At 43.0% G+C, this 17198-nt stretch overlaps 1 protein-coding gene across 1 annotated transcript in view; it reads left to right on the top strand.

The window, feature by feature from the left end:
• The window catches only part of LOC107549506 (potassium channel subfamily K member 10-like), a 26296-nt gene extending 22539 nt beyond the window's left edge, over positions 1 to 3757 (top strand). Inside the window, exons 5-7 of the mRNA XM_016230621.1 lie at positions 193 to 455; positions 1021 to 1150; positions 1403 to 3757. Coding sequence (XP_016086107.1) covers positions 193 to 455; positions 1021 to 1150; positions 1403 to 2072 — 1063 coding nt within the window. The 3' untranslated portion in view covers positions 2073 to 3757. The remainder of the gene's footprint in view (positions 1 to 192; positions 456 to 1020; positions 1151 to 1402) is intronic.
• Positions 3758 to 17198: the final 13441 nt, after the last annotated feature.

The following is a 17198-nucleotide window of genomic DNA, read 5'->3' on the forward strand; positions in this document are numbered from 1 at the left end:
ATGCTGAGACAGCGGCATCTGCAGTACGGGTTGAGATCACACCTCTTTAGAGCTAATCAGTCTCATTCAGATCATCATTAGGCCCATCAGAGAGCTAATGAACACATGACACCTTCACAAAGTCACGAAAGGTCTTCTTGTGCCACATGTAGCCGCTGCTGGCAATGAAGTCATGCTGTTTGCGTGACTAAGAATGGCTCTTGTACGATGTCGCTTCATCTTTCATGTTGATATTGCTTTTTGTCTGTTTGCCCCCCCCCAGCGCAAACACAATCAAATAAGCCAGACCAAGATTCGAGTGGCCTCTACATTGCTCTTCATCTTGGCTGGCTGCATCCTCTTCGTCACTATACCAGCCATCATCTTCAAGCATATTGAAGGATGGACCGGGCTGGAGGCAATCTATTTCGTGGTGATCACACTGACGACTGTTGGGATCGGAGATTATGTTGCAGGTACGGACAGCATTTGGAATTAATGGGGAAAAACCCTCACTTCCCTATGCTTCCCTATACTTCTCACTAGTTGAATTTATCCATGAACCATGTCTAACAGTAGACTTGTAGAATTTTGTCATTTTTATTTCTGAAAGTCTTGAAATTTTCATTGTCAAATGATCATTTGACATTTAGTTTCTTGTGGAGTTTAGTTTCTGTCAAGGAACAGGTCCAGTGGCTTTTGGTTTGCTTTGTTAGGCAAAATGGCTGGAGGGAAGAAATTTACCTACGCAGATGATTGGATTTCATTATAGACTTTGTTTCAATTTAGTACTTGAATAAAACACAGTCCATATAAAAGCAATTTATTGTCTTTCTGAAGCTTCTCTACTGGCAGACACAATGAATTGTCAAGAAAAACCGAGCTAGTCTGATTGCAGTTCTCAGGAAATAGCTTACATGAAATTGGCAGGAGGTTGTGATGTGTGCCTCAAAAGGCGTGCTTGTAGATTTAAAATACAATCGAATGCTCCCACCTCTGAAATGAAAGTGTCATTTATACATCTCTTGCAATCTCTTCCAGGAGGCAATAGAAGAATAGAGTACCGTGAATGGTACAAACCGCTGGTGTGGTTCTGGATCCTGGTTGGAATGGCTTACTTTGCTGCAGTTCTAAGCATGATTGGAGACTGGCTCAGGGTGCTTTCTAAAAATATATATATATATATATATATATATATATATATATATATATATATATATATATATATATATATATATATATAATTATTATTTTGTATGAAAGTGTATTAAACCAACATCAACACAAAGACTACATTCCAAGTATTTGGCATGCATTTTTCCTTTTCTTAATTGTGGGCACTCATATACATAATTAACTCTTACAAAGTTCAAACAATTATTTGCATGGATAACTAAAGGGTTACAGGTTTATTTACCATTGTCATCTTATTAAAGGTGGGTGAGATTAAGGCTCACGCTGCTGAATGGAAGGCCAATGTTCGAGCAGAATTCCGTGAGACCAGGCGTCGACTCAGCGTGGAAGTTCACGACAAACTGCAGAGGGCCGCCACCATTCGCAGTATGGAGCGCAGGCAGCTGGGTTTCGACCAGCGGGCCCATTCCCTAGACATGCTGTCCCCTGAACGTCGAGCTGCCTTCAATAGCCTGGACACCACTAATTACAAGACATCCTCCCAGGAGAGCATCGACACAAAGCTCAACAACTTACGTCTACGAGTTGAGCAGAATGAGCATCGACGGAGTGACCCAAGCCAGGCGTACTCTGAAGATAACATTTTCAACCGCCTTGGTTCAGTCACAAAACTAGCCAAGCGGAACAAGAACAAAGAGTTGAGAAAGAACATCCCAAACGACGGCCGGAAAGCCTTAGATACCTTCACCTGTAATACTCCCACAATGGATGAAGAGAAGAAAGAGGCAGAGGACGAGGAGCTTGAAAAAGAGGTCAACACCAGTCTGACCAACTTACCTCTCTTTGTGGAGAGCCCCAATAAACAAAACGGATTCATGCCTCTACCACCACAGACCAAAGAGGAAGAAAACGAGATAAAACTTGAAGACAAGGAGTTCCATTTGCAGATGGAGCCCTAGAGAGAACCGTGTAGAAAAATAATATAAACCTAAAGTGCCTTTTTTTAGCCCTTACCCTGAGCTGAGATGTGAGAATCTCAATTTCTGCTGTTCATTTATCTGTTCACTGTGTTCTGATAACTTGATAATGGAAATATGGCGACAGTAGCAGCACTGGAAAACAGCTCGTTCTCTTCTTCAGACCACTGAAAAATGCTTGTATAAGTTGGAAAGAATCTCTCCAAACATCCTTGACAACAAACGAAAAATCCGTAGCAAGCTACATTGGCGGTTTGTGACTGAAAGTGCTACACTTCCAATGTACTTTCTGCCAGACTGTACTTCAAGGTCATTTGTCAAGAAGCATAACTGCTCAAAAACAATGTTTGTCAAGATTTTCCACCCATTCAAAATAGAGAAACTTACAAAGAGACATGAATCCCCCATGATCAAAGGTGATAAAACTCTTTGAATATGAAGAAACCATGTTAAATTGGTGACAGGTTGTATATACACGGAGCTCTACTGTCCTGTAAAACAAGTTACGTGCATCAAAATGTGATCCAGATTTATGAAGTTAACCTATAAATCTCAGGGCTTGCAGTCCTACTGTAATTGTTCAATTGTACGGTATGTCTGACATAAAATTTGCTGTGCTCTCATGAAATATTTAAAGCTGTTGCTACACAGTACTGTTTTCATAGTTTGAAATTTTATGACAATGGGACGGAAGAGAAGCCATAAAAGTCATGGTAGACATCATATAAGGCAGAATGTCTAGTAGAGTTTAATCACAAACTACTGAACGTATCTGTTTATTTCATTTAAAGTTCACCCAAAAATTGTGCTCCAAATCTGTATGACTTGTGTTCTGACTCTGTTCTGCAGAACACAAGTGTTTCAAATGTTTTTGACTATGCAATTAAAGTCAGTGAAATCCAAAACAACACATGTTGAACACATTTTCCATTTTTGGGCGTCTTGTCCCTTCAAGTCATTAGCTGCATTCCCATTAGAGATCTGCCCAAAACTTTTGCGACATTTTAAAAATGTCGATAAAAAAACTATTGCGAAATGACGGTATTTCCAATAACCAAAGTTATGCAACTAAAACTTAATTTTTTCCTCTCGCGATAAGTCATGCCAACAGATGCTAGGTTTACGTGTATCGCAGCCACAGCACTAGACATTATTTTTAATCGGAGACGAATGCGGGAAAAAAATATATTTCCATTGCAGTTTTGCAAAATACTCGGACGGACGTACCTGCGGACATACATTTTTTTTTTTAGATATATGGGAGTTTTTGTGAAACTGATGTGTTTCCATTGGGCGGATTTTCAATTCGCATTTTCAATTTGCACAATTTGAAGGGTAATAGAAACACAGCTATTGTCTTGATGCTTATAATTGCAGTAAGTGATTTCTGAAAAACGCTGTTGAAAGTGGATCAGACCGAGCACCACACTTGTAGCCAATCACTAGTAAGGGGCGTGCCCACTCATGATGGGGGTGGTGCCTGATGTATAGCATGTTTGTAAATTTGGGAGCGGAGCTATCAAGATAGGACGTGATCCTTTTGGTTAGGGGTGTGTCTGTTTTGGTCATTTCAAATATCAACAGCGTTTCTCAGAAATCACTTACTGCACCTTTAATTATCACCCAGAATACACAACATTACCACAATGTTACATTGATTTGTGGATGATTAGGGTAGCATTTAAAATTAGTTTGAAACTTGTTTGAAGTCTACTAGACATCGTACATGTGAATGAAAGATGTATATGGCATACTACCGTTTTAGCTTTATGAAAGTTTAGGGTACAGTTCCATTTAGGATTGACAGGAAAATTTTACAATGGTTTTTTTTTCTTTGCCAGAAAACGTCTCAGGTTACGTATGTAACCCTAGTTCCTCGAGGGAACGAGACGCTGCGTCGGAAACGCTAGGGGAACGCCCTTCAGCGTGACGGGCTCTGAACCTCGTGTGTAATCAGACCAATAGATGGGCGAGACGTCACGGCGGGTGACGTAATGACCAGTAAGCTATAAAAGCACGTGCGGTGAGACCAGCGTCGGGACGCCGGAAGTATGGCACCGCGACGCAGCGTCTCGTTCCCTCGAGGAACTAGGGTTACATACGTAACCTGAGACGTTCCTCTTCAGGAGTGCATGAAGCACGGCCCGCATCTCCAGGCAGTTGATGTGCCACGTGAGATGGCGACCACTCCACAGACCGTGGGCAGGGTGGCCACTCATGACCGCTCCCCAACCGGTGAGGGACGCGTCCGTCGCTAGCGTTACGCGGCGACAAGGAGCTCCCAGCACCGGGCCCTGAGCCAAGAGCCAAGGTTTCCTCCACATGTCCAAGGCACGTAGGCATCGCCACTGTAGGGGCCTCATGTACAGCAGGCCAATAGGTATCACGTTGGATGCAGCTGCCATTAGACCCAGCAGTCACTGAAACTGCTTGACACTGCACCCCAGAGGGGACTGCCCTCATAAGTCCTTGGCCAGTGGCGTCAGGACCTTCTTCGGAACTATGAAGTACCGGCTGTAGAACCCGGACTGCCTCGCATGAGGAGGGACCACCTCGATGGCCTCCTTCCTCAAAAGAGTGACTACTTCTTGTTCCATGACCAGAGCCTGCTCGGGGCCCACCAGCGTGGGCGTCCCCTCTCTACAGTGTGCAGGACCCACTGAGACACATTTGGCAGTAGTTTCTACGCTGCCAAAAAGTCTACTAAGGGAATCAGTCTCTCGAGACTGATCTCTGGTGTAATGCGTGCAGCCAAGTCGGTGCCCTGTAACGGCGAACCGGCGGGGAACACCCAAACATGCTGCTCTAGAGACCTCTGCGGAGGTGGCGAGCCTCTTAGCACCGCTACGTTGCCGGGCGGTAACTGAGAGTGGCGCTCACGGGAGACCGCTGTGCCCTGTAACTCCGGCAGGGTTAACAGACCGATCTCCTGAGGGCACTGAGGCAAGACGGACACCGTGTAATGCGGTGTAACCCGCTGCACCCCAGAGGGGACTGCCCTCATGAGTCCTGGGCCAGTGGCGTCAGGACTTTTTGGCCGAGGACCTCTTAGTCTTAAGTACGGTCCGTAGATCCGGCTTAGACTTCGAGGCCCCCGACCTAGAGCGTCGCCTCGACCCACTGTCACGACACGGGGGAGTAGGTGAGGTCACGCTCTGTTTTTCTTTATTTATTTTTATTTTTTTTGTTTTTGGGTTGTTGAGCTAATGTTAATTACTGTTTTCATGTTTGCAATAGTCTAGAGCGAATGCAGCAACGGACTGAATATCTGTAATAAGAAAAAAGCTATGAAAATTTTAAGCAATTTAAAGCATTCAAAACAATTTAGAGACATGGGTCCCTAAAGCATGCTATCGTGCTAATATGTTATAATGCTATGGTATTGATTGTACCACAAACATGTTTCTTGAGACTTTGAAATGTCCATGTTTGAGCTATACTTCAGGCTGCACATGCTAGTAAATTGCTGTTCGCAATATCTGCAGTATCTTGTGCAACCATTACATTCAATGTAGTGAGTGCCTTTTGGAAATAAACTCAGTTGAACAAAAATGGTTTGTTTGCCTTTTTCTCTTTCTACTTTCCATTTTCATAAATGTCCTGAGGCAGTGTTAGGACACTGTTAGAACTTTTCAAATATATAGTTTCTTTGCTTAAAGGTCAACTTGAAATGTAAGAATCCACAAAAAACATCAACAACTGAAAGAACACTCAACGTGCTATTTAAAAATCCTGAGGTAACATTCACTTTCAAATGTGTTTTCCAAGTGTAAGATCATCCTGCACTAAAATAGCAAATACTATGCAACCTTGATGGGCAAGAAATGCCTTTTAAAATAGGCCTTGAATGAAAATTTGCCAAACAGCATTGATCTAAATGTTCAATAACAGGTTAATGTAAAAAATATTTATATAACTATTTGATTGGCTAAATTGTTCACACGGCCCTTTAGTGCCATTACTGCAAGGGAAATTTAAATTCTATTGCAGGCCGTCACTTACATTATTGAGCTATGCAAAGCAACTCTTCTAAGCATTACCGATCGTGACATCTGAGTCAATAATAGTGAAGAAGCTGTAAATGGAGGTAAGTGTAGAAGTAATCTCATTTGGGAACATCTTGAAGGTTTTGTGTGTGTGTGCTTGTGTGTTTGTCTCCATTAATGTGCATCTTATATACTTAAATCTGGCTAACAGGACTAGGGTTAAAATGTCATGTGCCATATATATATATATATTTTTTTTAATTGTATATAACTATTTGATTGGCTAAATTGTTCACACGGCCCTTTAGTGCCATTACTGCAAGGGAAATTTAAATTCTATTGCAGGCCGTCACTTACATTATTGAGCTATGCAAAGCAACTCTTCTAAGCATTACCGATCGTGACATCTGAGTCAATAATAGTGAAGAAGCTGTAAATGGAGGTAAGTGTAGAAGTAATCTCATTTGGGAACATCTTGAAGGTTTTGTGTGTGTGTGCTTGTGTGTTTGTCTCCATTAATGTGCATCTTATATACTTAAATCTGGCTAACAGGACTAGGGTTAAAATGTCATGTGCCATATATATATATATTTTTTTTAATTACACCATTAATAGAATTTAAAAAAAGAAACACTTAGATTGCATAGACTTTCGAGAACAATTTTAAAAAGGGTAATATAAAACATATGGTTACAGGAATGCACTTGCAATGAGGGTCTATAGGGAAACTATTCAACACCAGAATACCAGAATACATATTATATAAAACTGTATAAAATAGGAGGTCCTTTCTCAGGGGAATTCACCAGGTAGGGGCAGACGCCATGAGCATGAGCTCTGAAAACCAAATCTAGTTGGGCCAAAAGGGGGCAACCATCAAAACTTCTTTGTCCTCCCTGATCTTGCACAGGATCTGTGCAATGAGGCTCACTGGAGGAAACATGTTTTTGCGTAGACCCTGGGGCCAGCTGTGCGCCAGTGCATCCGTGCCGAGATGACTATGGAAGCATATAGGTAGCGAAATTCAATTTGAAATGCAATATGCAAAATGGCAATGCAATATTCAAAATGGCAATGTATTTCTGTATTTAAATTTCCATTTTCCATTACCCATACGTGCAAAGTTTGTTGCAAAAGTAAAATGAAAATTAAATTTTATAATTTACATTTGCCATTTCCAACAGTAATCTTAATATGTAAATTAGATGCACATTTGAACGCTTTATAAGTTGCGAAATGAAAATTAAAATATATAACAAAAATTGATTTGATATGTGTAACATGTTCAAGCAGAAATGGTTGCAAAATGATCATTTAAATGCTATTTGTCCTAAATGCATTTAGACTAACAGCTAGAACATTTAGGATTGCATTTTCATCATGACGCCGTGTATGGCAAGTCGTTTTGACTTTTATTCATTCTCAGGATATGAATTCTTGATATCAACAATTAATTAACATTGTTACTAGTGGAAATGTAGATGCTGATATCAAAAATAGCATTTGTTACTAGTAGAAATCTAATTCCTGATATCAAGAATTAACATTTTAACTAGTGAAAATGTAATTGTTGATATCAAGAATTCATATCATGAGAATGAATAAAAGTCAAAACGGCTTGCCATACGCCGTGGGATATGTGTAGCAAAATTCAATTTGAAAATGCATTCCGAGCTAACCACGCCCACCCTCTGTCACTCATTGCTTCAAGGCGGGGATTGGCGGAAGTGTGGTACGTTTGGATTGTTTGAAACATGGTGGCTGGAGATCTGATAAGATCGTTGAATTCACTGGCAGATGAAGTGGAGCGTGAACAGAAATATATGAAGCGTATTCCATGCTAAAATCAAACGTTCGAACGACCGACCGATCGAACGTCTAACCGTCGACCGAACATCTACCGAACGTCTTGAGATTTGAGCGTCTTACACTGCGAGTGACCCACGTGACGTCAGCGTCTTGAAATTAGCTGTTTTTTAAACATTTAAGAGCAATGATTGACGGAGGGTGGGCGTGGTCAGCTCGGAATGCATTTTCAAATTGAATTTTGCTACACATATCCCACGGCGTCATGATGAAAATGCAATCCTAAGTGTTCTAACTGTTAGTCTAAATGCATTTAGGACAAATAGCATTTAAATTATAATTTTGCTACCATTTCTGCTTGAACATGTTACACATCAAATCAATTTGTGTTATACATTTTCATTTTCATTTCGCAACTTATAAAGCGTTCAAATGTGCATGCAATTTACATATTAAGACTACTGTTGGAAATGGCAAATGTAAATTATAAAATTTAATTTTCATTTGACTTTTGCACCAAACTTTGCACGTATGGGTAATGGAAAATGTAAATTTAAATACAAAAATACAATGCCATTTTGAATATTGCATTGCCATTTTGCATATTGCATTTTAAATTGAATTTCGCTACCTATATGCATCCATAGATGAGCCTCGGTCAGGGAGTACCACAGGGTGCAATGGGATGATTCTTGGAAGGCAAATATGTCCACCTGAGCCTCACTGAATCGACTCCATATCAGCTGGACCATCTGGGGATGGTGTCACCATTCTCCACGGAGCATGACCCATCGCAAAAGTGCATCAGCTGCACGATTCAGGTCGCCCGACTCCAAAAGGAGGATATGGTGAGTTGAGACATGCGACTAGAGCGTATCTCGCCCAGACAATTTATATACGCCACTGTCGTGGTGTTGTCCATTCGGACTAACACATGCTTGCACTGAATCAATGGCCGAAGCCTCCTCAGGGCCAGTAGCACAGCCAGTTACTCCAGGCAGTTGATGTGCCAATGTTGGCGAGGTCCTATCCATGATCCCGAAACTGCATGCCCATTGCACACGGTGCCCCAGCCTGTCTTGAAGGTGTCAGTTGTGACAACAACATGCCTGGATAATGCCTAAGGGAACTCCTGCCCATAGAAACACAAGGTCCGACCAAGGGCTGAAGAGGCGGTGGCAGATTGGCGTGATAGCCACACGATTTGTGCTGTGGCACTATGCTCATCTCGGGACTCGATTCTGAAGCCAATGCTGTAGTGGTCTCATATGCATCAAACCGAGTAATCCATTTGCCCCAGGAGACTCTGAAAGTATTTCAGTGGAACCGCAGTCTTGTGTTTGAACAAACTCAAGCAATTCAGCATTGACTGAGCACGGTCTTGAGAGAGACATACTATCATGGTGACTGAGTCCAACACCACACTGAGAAAAGAGATGCTCTGCACCGGGGGGCTTGCTCTTCTCCCAGTTGACCTGAAGTCCCAACCGGGCCAGGTGCGAAAGGACCTGCTCCCTGTGTTTGCAAACCAACTCCCGGGACTGAGCTAGATTTAATTTAATTATTTGCGTAAGTAGATACAAAGTCAATGCAAAGATGCCAATAGGTTGGGTTGGGCGCAAACGCATCATATACTCAATCGCGTCTTCCGTGCAAGTTGAGAAATTTAAACTAGAGCGGAAAATTCGCATGACGCGTTGTCACGCAAGCCAATCAGTGAAGTGCCTATTGACATGACCAGTTTGACACGTCTGGTTGTATCAGAAAATGGAGGAGAGCATACGCAATGATTTTATTCACGTGAGTGACACGAAATACATCCCGTGAGTAATAATGCAATGAGAATATTCGCTTCGCATTTGGTGTGCACACAGCATAAAACAGTGACAGCTAGAGTAACACTGTTGTTGAATGTAATAGAAAAAATTCACACTTTGGTGGTGCGCCGCCTTATCATCCTAATGAAGAAACCGCCCCTTTGAAATACCGCATGACGCGTTGTCACGCAAGCCAATCAGTGAAGTGCCTATTGACATGACCAGTTTGACACGTCTGGTTGTATCAGAAAATGGAGGAGAGCATACGCAATGATTTTATTCACGTGAGTGACACGAAATACATCCCGTGAGTAATAATGCAATGAGAATATTCGCTTCGCATTTGGTGTGCACACAGCATAAAACAGTGACAGCTAGAGTAACACTGTTGTTGAATGTAATAGAAAAAATCCCTCCCTTTCACACTTTGGTGGTGCGCCGCCTTATCACCCTAATGAAGAAACCGCCCCTTTGAAATATGGGCGCAAACGCATCATATACTCAATCGCGTCTTCCGTGCAAGTTGAGAAATTTAAACTAGAGCGGAAAATTCGCATGACGCGTTGTCACGCAAGCCAATCAGTGAAGTGCCTATTGACATGACCAGTTTGACACGTCTGGTTGTATCAGAAAATGGAGGAGAGCATACGCAATGATTTTATTCACGTGAGTGACACGAAATACATCCCGTGAGTAATAATGCAATGAGAATATTCGCTTCGCATTTGGTGTGCACACAGCATAAAACAGTGACAGCTAGAGTAACACTGTTGTTGAATGTAATAGAAAAAATTCACACTTTGGTGGTGCGCCGCCTTATCATCCTAATGAAGAAACCGCCCCTTTGAAATACTTAATAAATGTATTTGGCTTTGAATTAAGCTGATTAATTTATCTGCTATAAAGTTGTCTAAAACGCTAACGTTCACAACTCATGTTCACAACTCACGATGGGGAGATACCCCTAACAATGTAAAGTGCTTTGAGTGCCTAGAAAAGCGTTATATAAATGTAATGAATTATTATGAATTAATTATAACTCCTATCGTCATATTATACACTATTACCCTAAAATCCTTCACAGTATGCAGTAATATAACAACTTTCCCCACGCTTTATGGAAATATAAACATCTTACATGTGTAACAGTGATGTGTTCAGCGTGTGCTTTGGTCTTCTCACTAACATTTGTACATATGATGGTGGGTTTCACTAGTTGGTGATACTTAATAATTGTTGAACTTCCATAATCTAGTTCTGTCATTTAAAGAGTTAAAAAAAAACTTTACATTTATGTTGAAGTTATTTGAAGTCACAAACATATTTTATTTATATATAAATTAGTCATATTTGTCACTGTATCAATCCTCTACTTCCCATGATTTCCACACAGGTTAAGGTCCCGTCTCTGACTTGTGAGTTGACTAATCATAACGCAGAATTTTGGGGTTCCACCCAGTGTCCAATCAATGCCATTTTATGGGATTACACCCCATGACATTTATGAACTGTTAAATGTCTTATCATCACCTTGGAATAAGGTTACATCTGCATTCTGAGCAGTTTCGAAATATTGAGCTTCAAATTTGTTTTGCATTCCATATAGTGATATGGGGAGGAAGTCTCTTTCATATATCAGTCCCAAAATATACACAACTTAAAAAAATAACAAAAAAAACTATGTAAATACGTTGTCACAGAATAAGAATATGTGAATAACCCAATTTTGATAAAAATGGCAGAACCTTATAATTCCAATGTGATCTTATGCCTGCTTTAGCTACATTTACATTTTCCTGGCTAATTTTTGGTAGGCTGCATTTTAAAGTTATTGTATTTGTCTAGGAATATATAAATGCTTCTCTCACAAACAGGTGCAGTTTGCAGACATTATTGTATTTGTCTATGAATATATAAAAGTGTAATGTGGGGTTTGGTGTTTGGGTTTTGTTTCATGTTTTCATGTCTTTTATTTTGTAATTGTTTCACCCTGTTAGTGTCATGCTTCCCTTGCCCTCATATATCTCTGCCTTGTGTATGTGTCATGTTCTGATTGGTTGTCCTAGTCATGTGTCTTGTTTCCCATTGGTTTGTTCTTGCCATGTGACCCTCTTGTCTGCTATAAGTAGCCCTCATGTTGCTTTGGTCGTGTATTGAAGTTGTAACCCGCTGTCGGTCTAGTCTGTTCATGTCTAGTTAAGTCTGTTCATGCCTCGTCAAGTCAAGTCAAGTCTGTGTCTCGGTTTATGTTTGGATGTTTGGATCACGTCTGTAAATAAACTGCACATGGGTTCTTCACTACGCTCGCCTTCAGTGGACTGATTCATTACAGAATACATGACCACCACAATGAACCCAGCAGTTTCACGCCTCCTCTGCCATTTTAATGATGTGGCCCTTAAGGACATATTTCGGGTGGGTCTTAATGAACCCATTTGCTCCCAGCTTCCTGGGGGAAAGGTTCACTGGTCCCTTGCTGAGTATATAGACTTTGCTCTGCGGTTGAGTGGATCTGCTTTCACTGTCGGTGTTGTGGAGAAGGAACACGGCACTAAACCAGAGCCAGAGTCTGCTCACGTCACGTCTGCCAAGCCTAAGCCTGTTCACGTCATGCCTGCCAAGCCAAAGCCTGTCCACATCATGTCTGCCAAGCCACAGCCTTCTCACGTCATGTCTGCCAAGCCACAGTCTGCTCACGTCACATCTGCTACACCAAAGCCTGCTAACGTCTTGCCTGCCAAGCCAGAGCCTGCTAACGCCATGTCTGCTACTCCAGGACCTGCTCAAATCTTGCCAGTTAAGTCGAAGTTTACTCATGTCATGTGTATTAAGTCAAAGCCTGATCACATCATGTCTGCCAAGCCAGAGTCTGCTAACGTCATGGCTGCTACTCCAGGGCCTGCTCACGTCATGCTGGCCACTCAAGAGATTCTTCACAACATGATTGCCATTCAAGAGCTTCAACGCAAGATGGCCGCCACACAAGAGTCTCTTCGCAAAATGGCTGCCCTTCTAGAGTCTCGTAAGGACTGACAAGAATGAAAATAAGACCAAGTGGTGTAATGAATATGCTAATTAGCGTATGACTAAAGAGACATTTCAAGACGTCTGCTTTGCATGGACTCAGTGTGACAGGGAGGCAGCGTCACACTCGCATATAAATTTTAGGATGGAGAGATTTTGGATATTAGTTTAAACAGTCACTCAGAAAACACAGATGTTTGTCAGGATGAAGAATGTAGTGGACGAGTTGGGAAATACTTTTTGAATGTCTGTTACAGTAATGATCAGTCAGAGCTGGAGCCAAATCAGAGAGTACCAACTTCATCATATTGATAGTAAAGTCAAAACTGATCAAACCATCAGCATTTGCTTTCTGGGTTTCTTTTAGTGATTGTGTTGATATTACATGCTGGACTGGAAACAACATAGACATTTTGATTAGTCTCCAACTGTAATGTGGGTTTTGGGTTTTGTTTTATGTTCATGTTTTCATGTCTTTTATTTTGTAATCGCTTCACCCTGTTTGTGTCATGCTTCCCTTGTCCTCATGCATTCATGCCATTGGTTCCTCTGTTCATTGTGTCATGTTCTAATTGGTTGTCTTAGTCATGTGTCTTGTTTCCCATTGGTTTGTTCTTGTCACGTGACCCTCATTGTCTGCTATAAGTAGCCCTCATGTTGCCATTGTTTTTTGTAGTGTATTGATGTTATACCCGCTGTCGGTGAGTCTAGTCTGTTATGCCTCGTCAAGTCTGTGTCTCTAGTCTTCGTCTGTTTGGATCACTCTAAATAAACTGCACTTGGGTTCTTCACTACGTTCGCCTTCAGTGGACTGATTCGTTACAGAATACACGACCCAACACAATGTACCCAGCAGTTTCACGCCTCCTCTGCCGTAGGTCAAGGAAACCGGGCCATAGAGGATTACGTGGAGGACTTTTGTGGACTTTGTCACCAGGTGGATTTTAATGATGTGGCCCTTAAGGACATATTTCGGGTGGGTCTTAATGAACCCATTTGCTCCCAGCTTCCTGGGGGAAAGGTTCACTGGTCCCTTGCTGAGTATATAGACTTTGCTCTGCGGTTGAGTGGATCTGCTTTCACTGTCGGTGTTGTGGAGAAGGAACACGGCACTAAACCAGAGCCAGAGTCTGCTCACGTCACGTCTGCCAAGCCTAAGCCTGTTCACGTCATGCCTGCCAAGCCAAAGCCTGTCCACATCATGTCTGCCAAGCCACAGCCTTCTCACGTCATGTCTGCCAAGCCACAGTCTGCTCACGTCACATCTGCTACACCAAAGCCTGCTAACGTCTTGTCTGCCAAGCCAGAGCCTGCTAACGCCATGTCTGCTACTCCAGGACCTGCTCAAATCTTGCCAGTTAAGTCGAAGTTTACTCATGTCATGTGTATTAAGTCAAAGCCTGATCACATCATGTCTGCCAAGCCAGAGTCTGCTAACGTCATGGCTGCTACTCCAGGGCCTGCTCACGTCATGCTGGCCACTCAAGAGATTCTTCACAACATGATTGCCATTCAAGAGCTTCAACGCAAGATGGCCGCCACACAAGAGTCTCTTCGCAAAATGGCTGCCCTTCTAGAGTCTCGTCATGTCTCAGCTGATCTTCAAGAGTCTCGTCATGTTGCAGCTGATCAGCCTGGGTCCCCGGCCAAGATGGCCGCCACGCCTGAGTCGGACGCGATGCTTGGGCCAAGACTGAAAAGACTGATAGCTAGCATGATGGACTTACCACTGATGTCGGTGAGAGCTGCAGGCATCCCGGTGATGTCAGCGCTCTCAAGCCCCGCCGTCTTAGAGGTCTTGCTCTACTTGCGCTATGCTGCCCTTAATGTAATGGCAGTCGCCATTTTGAGCGTGTGGGCTGCACATTGCACTCCAGAGGCCTCTCCTGTCCACGAGTCTGCCTCAGAGGACTCTTCTGTCCATGAATCTGCCTCGGAGGCCTCTCCTGTCTATGAATCTGCCCCAGAGGCCTCTCCTATCCATGAGTCTGCTCCAAAGGCCTCACCTGTCCTTGAATCCAATCCAGTGCCTCCAGAAGTGGTAGCTTCCGCTGCAGAACCCCCAGAGGTGGCGGCATCCGCTGCAGAACCTCCTGAGGTGGTAGCGTCTGCTTCCAAACTCACTGCCTGCCCTGTCACGGCCACAGAGGCTGTTTTTACGAACTCACAGACTGTCTTGTCACGGCCGCCACGGCTGAGTCCCCGGCCAAGATGGCTGCCATGTCTGAGCCTCTCCACGTCGCGACTATCCCCAAGTTTTCCCCTAAGGATTTTTTGGGGGAGGGCTATAGTAGCCAAGCTCCTGCAAATGTGGAGCTTGGGCCAAGACTCAAAGGACTGATTGCTAGTGTGATGGACCCACCTCTGATGTCGGTGCGAGCTGCAGGCATCCCGGCGACGTCAGCACTCTCAAGCCCCGCCATCTTAGAGGTCATGCCACACTCTGCTGCTCTTCCTGTAATGGCGGTCGCCATTTTGAGTGTGTGGGCTGCACACTGCGCTCCAGAGGCCTCTCCTATCCACGAGTCCGCTCCAAGGGCCTTTCCTGTGCCTCCAGAAGTGGTAGCTTCTGCTGCAGAACCTCCAGAGGGGGCGGCATCCGCTGCAGAACCTTCTGAGGTGGTGGCGTCCGCTTCCGTACTCACTGTCTGCCCTGTTACGGCCACGGAAGCCGTTCATGAACTCACTGTCTGTCCTGTTACGGCCACAGAGGCCATTCATGAACTCGCTGTCTGTCCTTTCACGGCCAAGGAGGCCATTCAAGAACTCTCTGCTTGTTCGGTCACAGGCAAGTGGTCTGTCCATGCCTCTGCACCGCCATGGCTTCCTGTTCTGCCTGCACCGCCATGGCTCCCCGCTCTGCCTGCCCCGCCATGGCTCCCTACTCTGCCTGTTCCGCTTCACTGGCCTGGCCCTCCATCCCTCCCCCAGTTCTGCCTCCACTCCACCACCCTCCTTGACTTGTTGGGTTTTGTTTTTGTTTGTTTGGGCGTCTGGAGCCGCCCTCAGAGGGGGGGATACGTAATGTGGTGTTTGGTGTTTGGGTTTTGTTTCATGCTCATGTTTTCATGTCTTTTATTTTGTAATTGCTTCACCCTGTTAGTCAAATCTTTTTAAATCAGGGACAGTAATTCCACTCTGTGTTATTATTTTTTTTTTTTAAATGCACAGCTTCTCAGCATGTTATGCATTTTGCCTAGAGGAAAACTGGGTAATACAAAATGTACTATAGCATACTGTAATATGGCTGAATGTGCTTTTTTCACAGCTTTTTTTTAATTTTTTTTATATAATTCCATTAATTTACTGTGTCTGTTTCAGGTTCAACATTTAAATATAGTTTTTAAGATGATTATTTTGTACTACGTTCCCTATTACATCAACTGCAATAGTAATTTGGCTCAATCAGGCTAATTGGAAATACATAGTTCTGCACTTTCCAGATCAAATTAACATTAGAGGCAGTAAAACACCAACAATTTTTGTTAGTTTTCACACAAATTATGATTACAGTAGCAGATTATTGATGAATAAATACTTATTTTCACATGGTTCCTTGCATATGAGTATTAACCTTACATGAATCTACACTGAACAAAATGATAAACGCAACACTTTTGTTTTTGCCCCCATTTTTCATGAGCTGAACTCAAAGATCTAAGACTTTTTCTATGTACACAAAAGGCCTATTTCTCTCAAATATTGTTCACAAATCTGTCTATGTAATCTGTCTCACTAATCTGTGTTAGTGAGCACTTCTCCTTTGCCGAGATAATGCATCCAACTCACAGGTGTGGCATATCAAGATGCTGATTATTATTGCACAGGTGTGCCCTAGGCTGGCCACAATAAAAGGCAGTTTTTATCACACAGCACAATGATCTGTACACAATTCCTGGAAGCTGAAAACATCTCAGTTCTTGCATAGCCGGCATACTTACCGCACATGTCACCCATTGAGCATGTCTGGGATGCTCTGGGTCGGCGTATACGACAGCGTGTACTAGTTCCTGCCAATATCCAGCAACTTCGCACAGCCATTGAAGAGGAGTGGACCAACATTCCACAGACCACAATCAACAACCTGATCAACTCTATGCGAAGGAGATGTGTTGCACTGCGTGAGGCAAATGGTGGTCACACCAGATACTGACTGATTTTCTGATCCCCCCGGACACCCCAATACAGTAAAACTGCACATTTTAGAGTGACCTTTTATTGTGGCCAGCCTAAGGCACACCTGTGCAATAATCATGCTGTCTAATCAGCATCTTGATATGCCACACCTGTGAAGTGGATGGATTATCTCGGCAAAGGAGAAGTGCTCACTAACACAGATTTAGACAGATTTGTGAAAATTTTTTGAGAGAAATAGGCCTTTTGTGTACATTGAAAAAGTCTTAGATCTTTGAGTTCAGCTCATGAAAAATGGGGGCAAAAACAAAAGTGTTGCATTTATAATTTTGTTCAGTGTA

The sequence above is a fragment of the Sinocyclocheilus grahami genome, unplaced genomic scaffold, assembly GCF_001515645.1.
Source record: "Sinocyclocheilus grahami isolate Dianchi unplaced genomic scaffold, SAMN03320097.WGS_v1.1 scaffold374.1, whole genome shotgun sequence".
Classification (NCBI taxonomy): domain Eukaryota; kingdom Metazoa; phylum Chordata; class Actinopteri; order Cypriniformes; family Cyprinidae; genus Sinocyclocheilus; species Sinocyclocheilus grahami.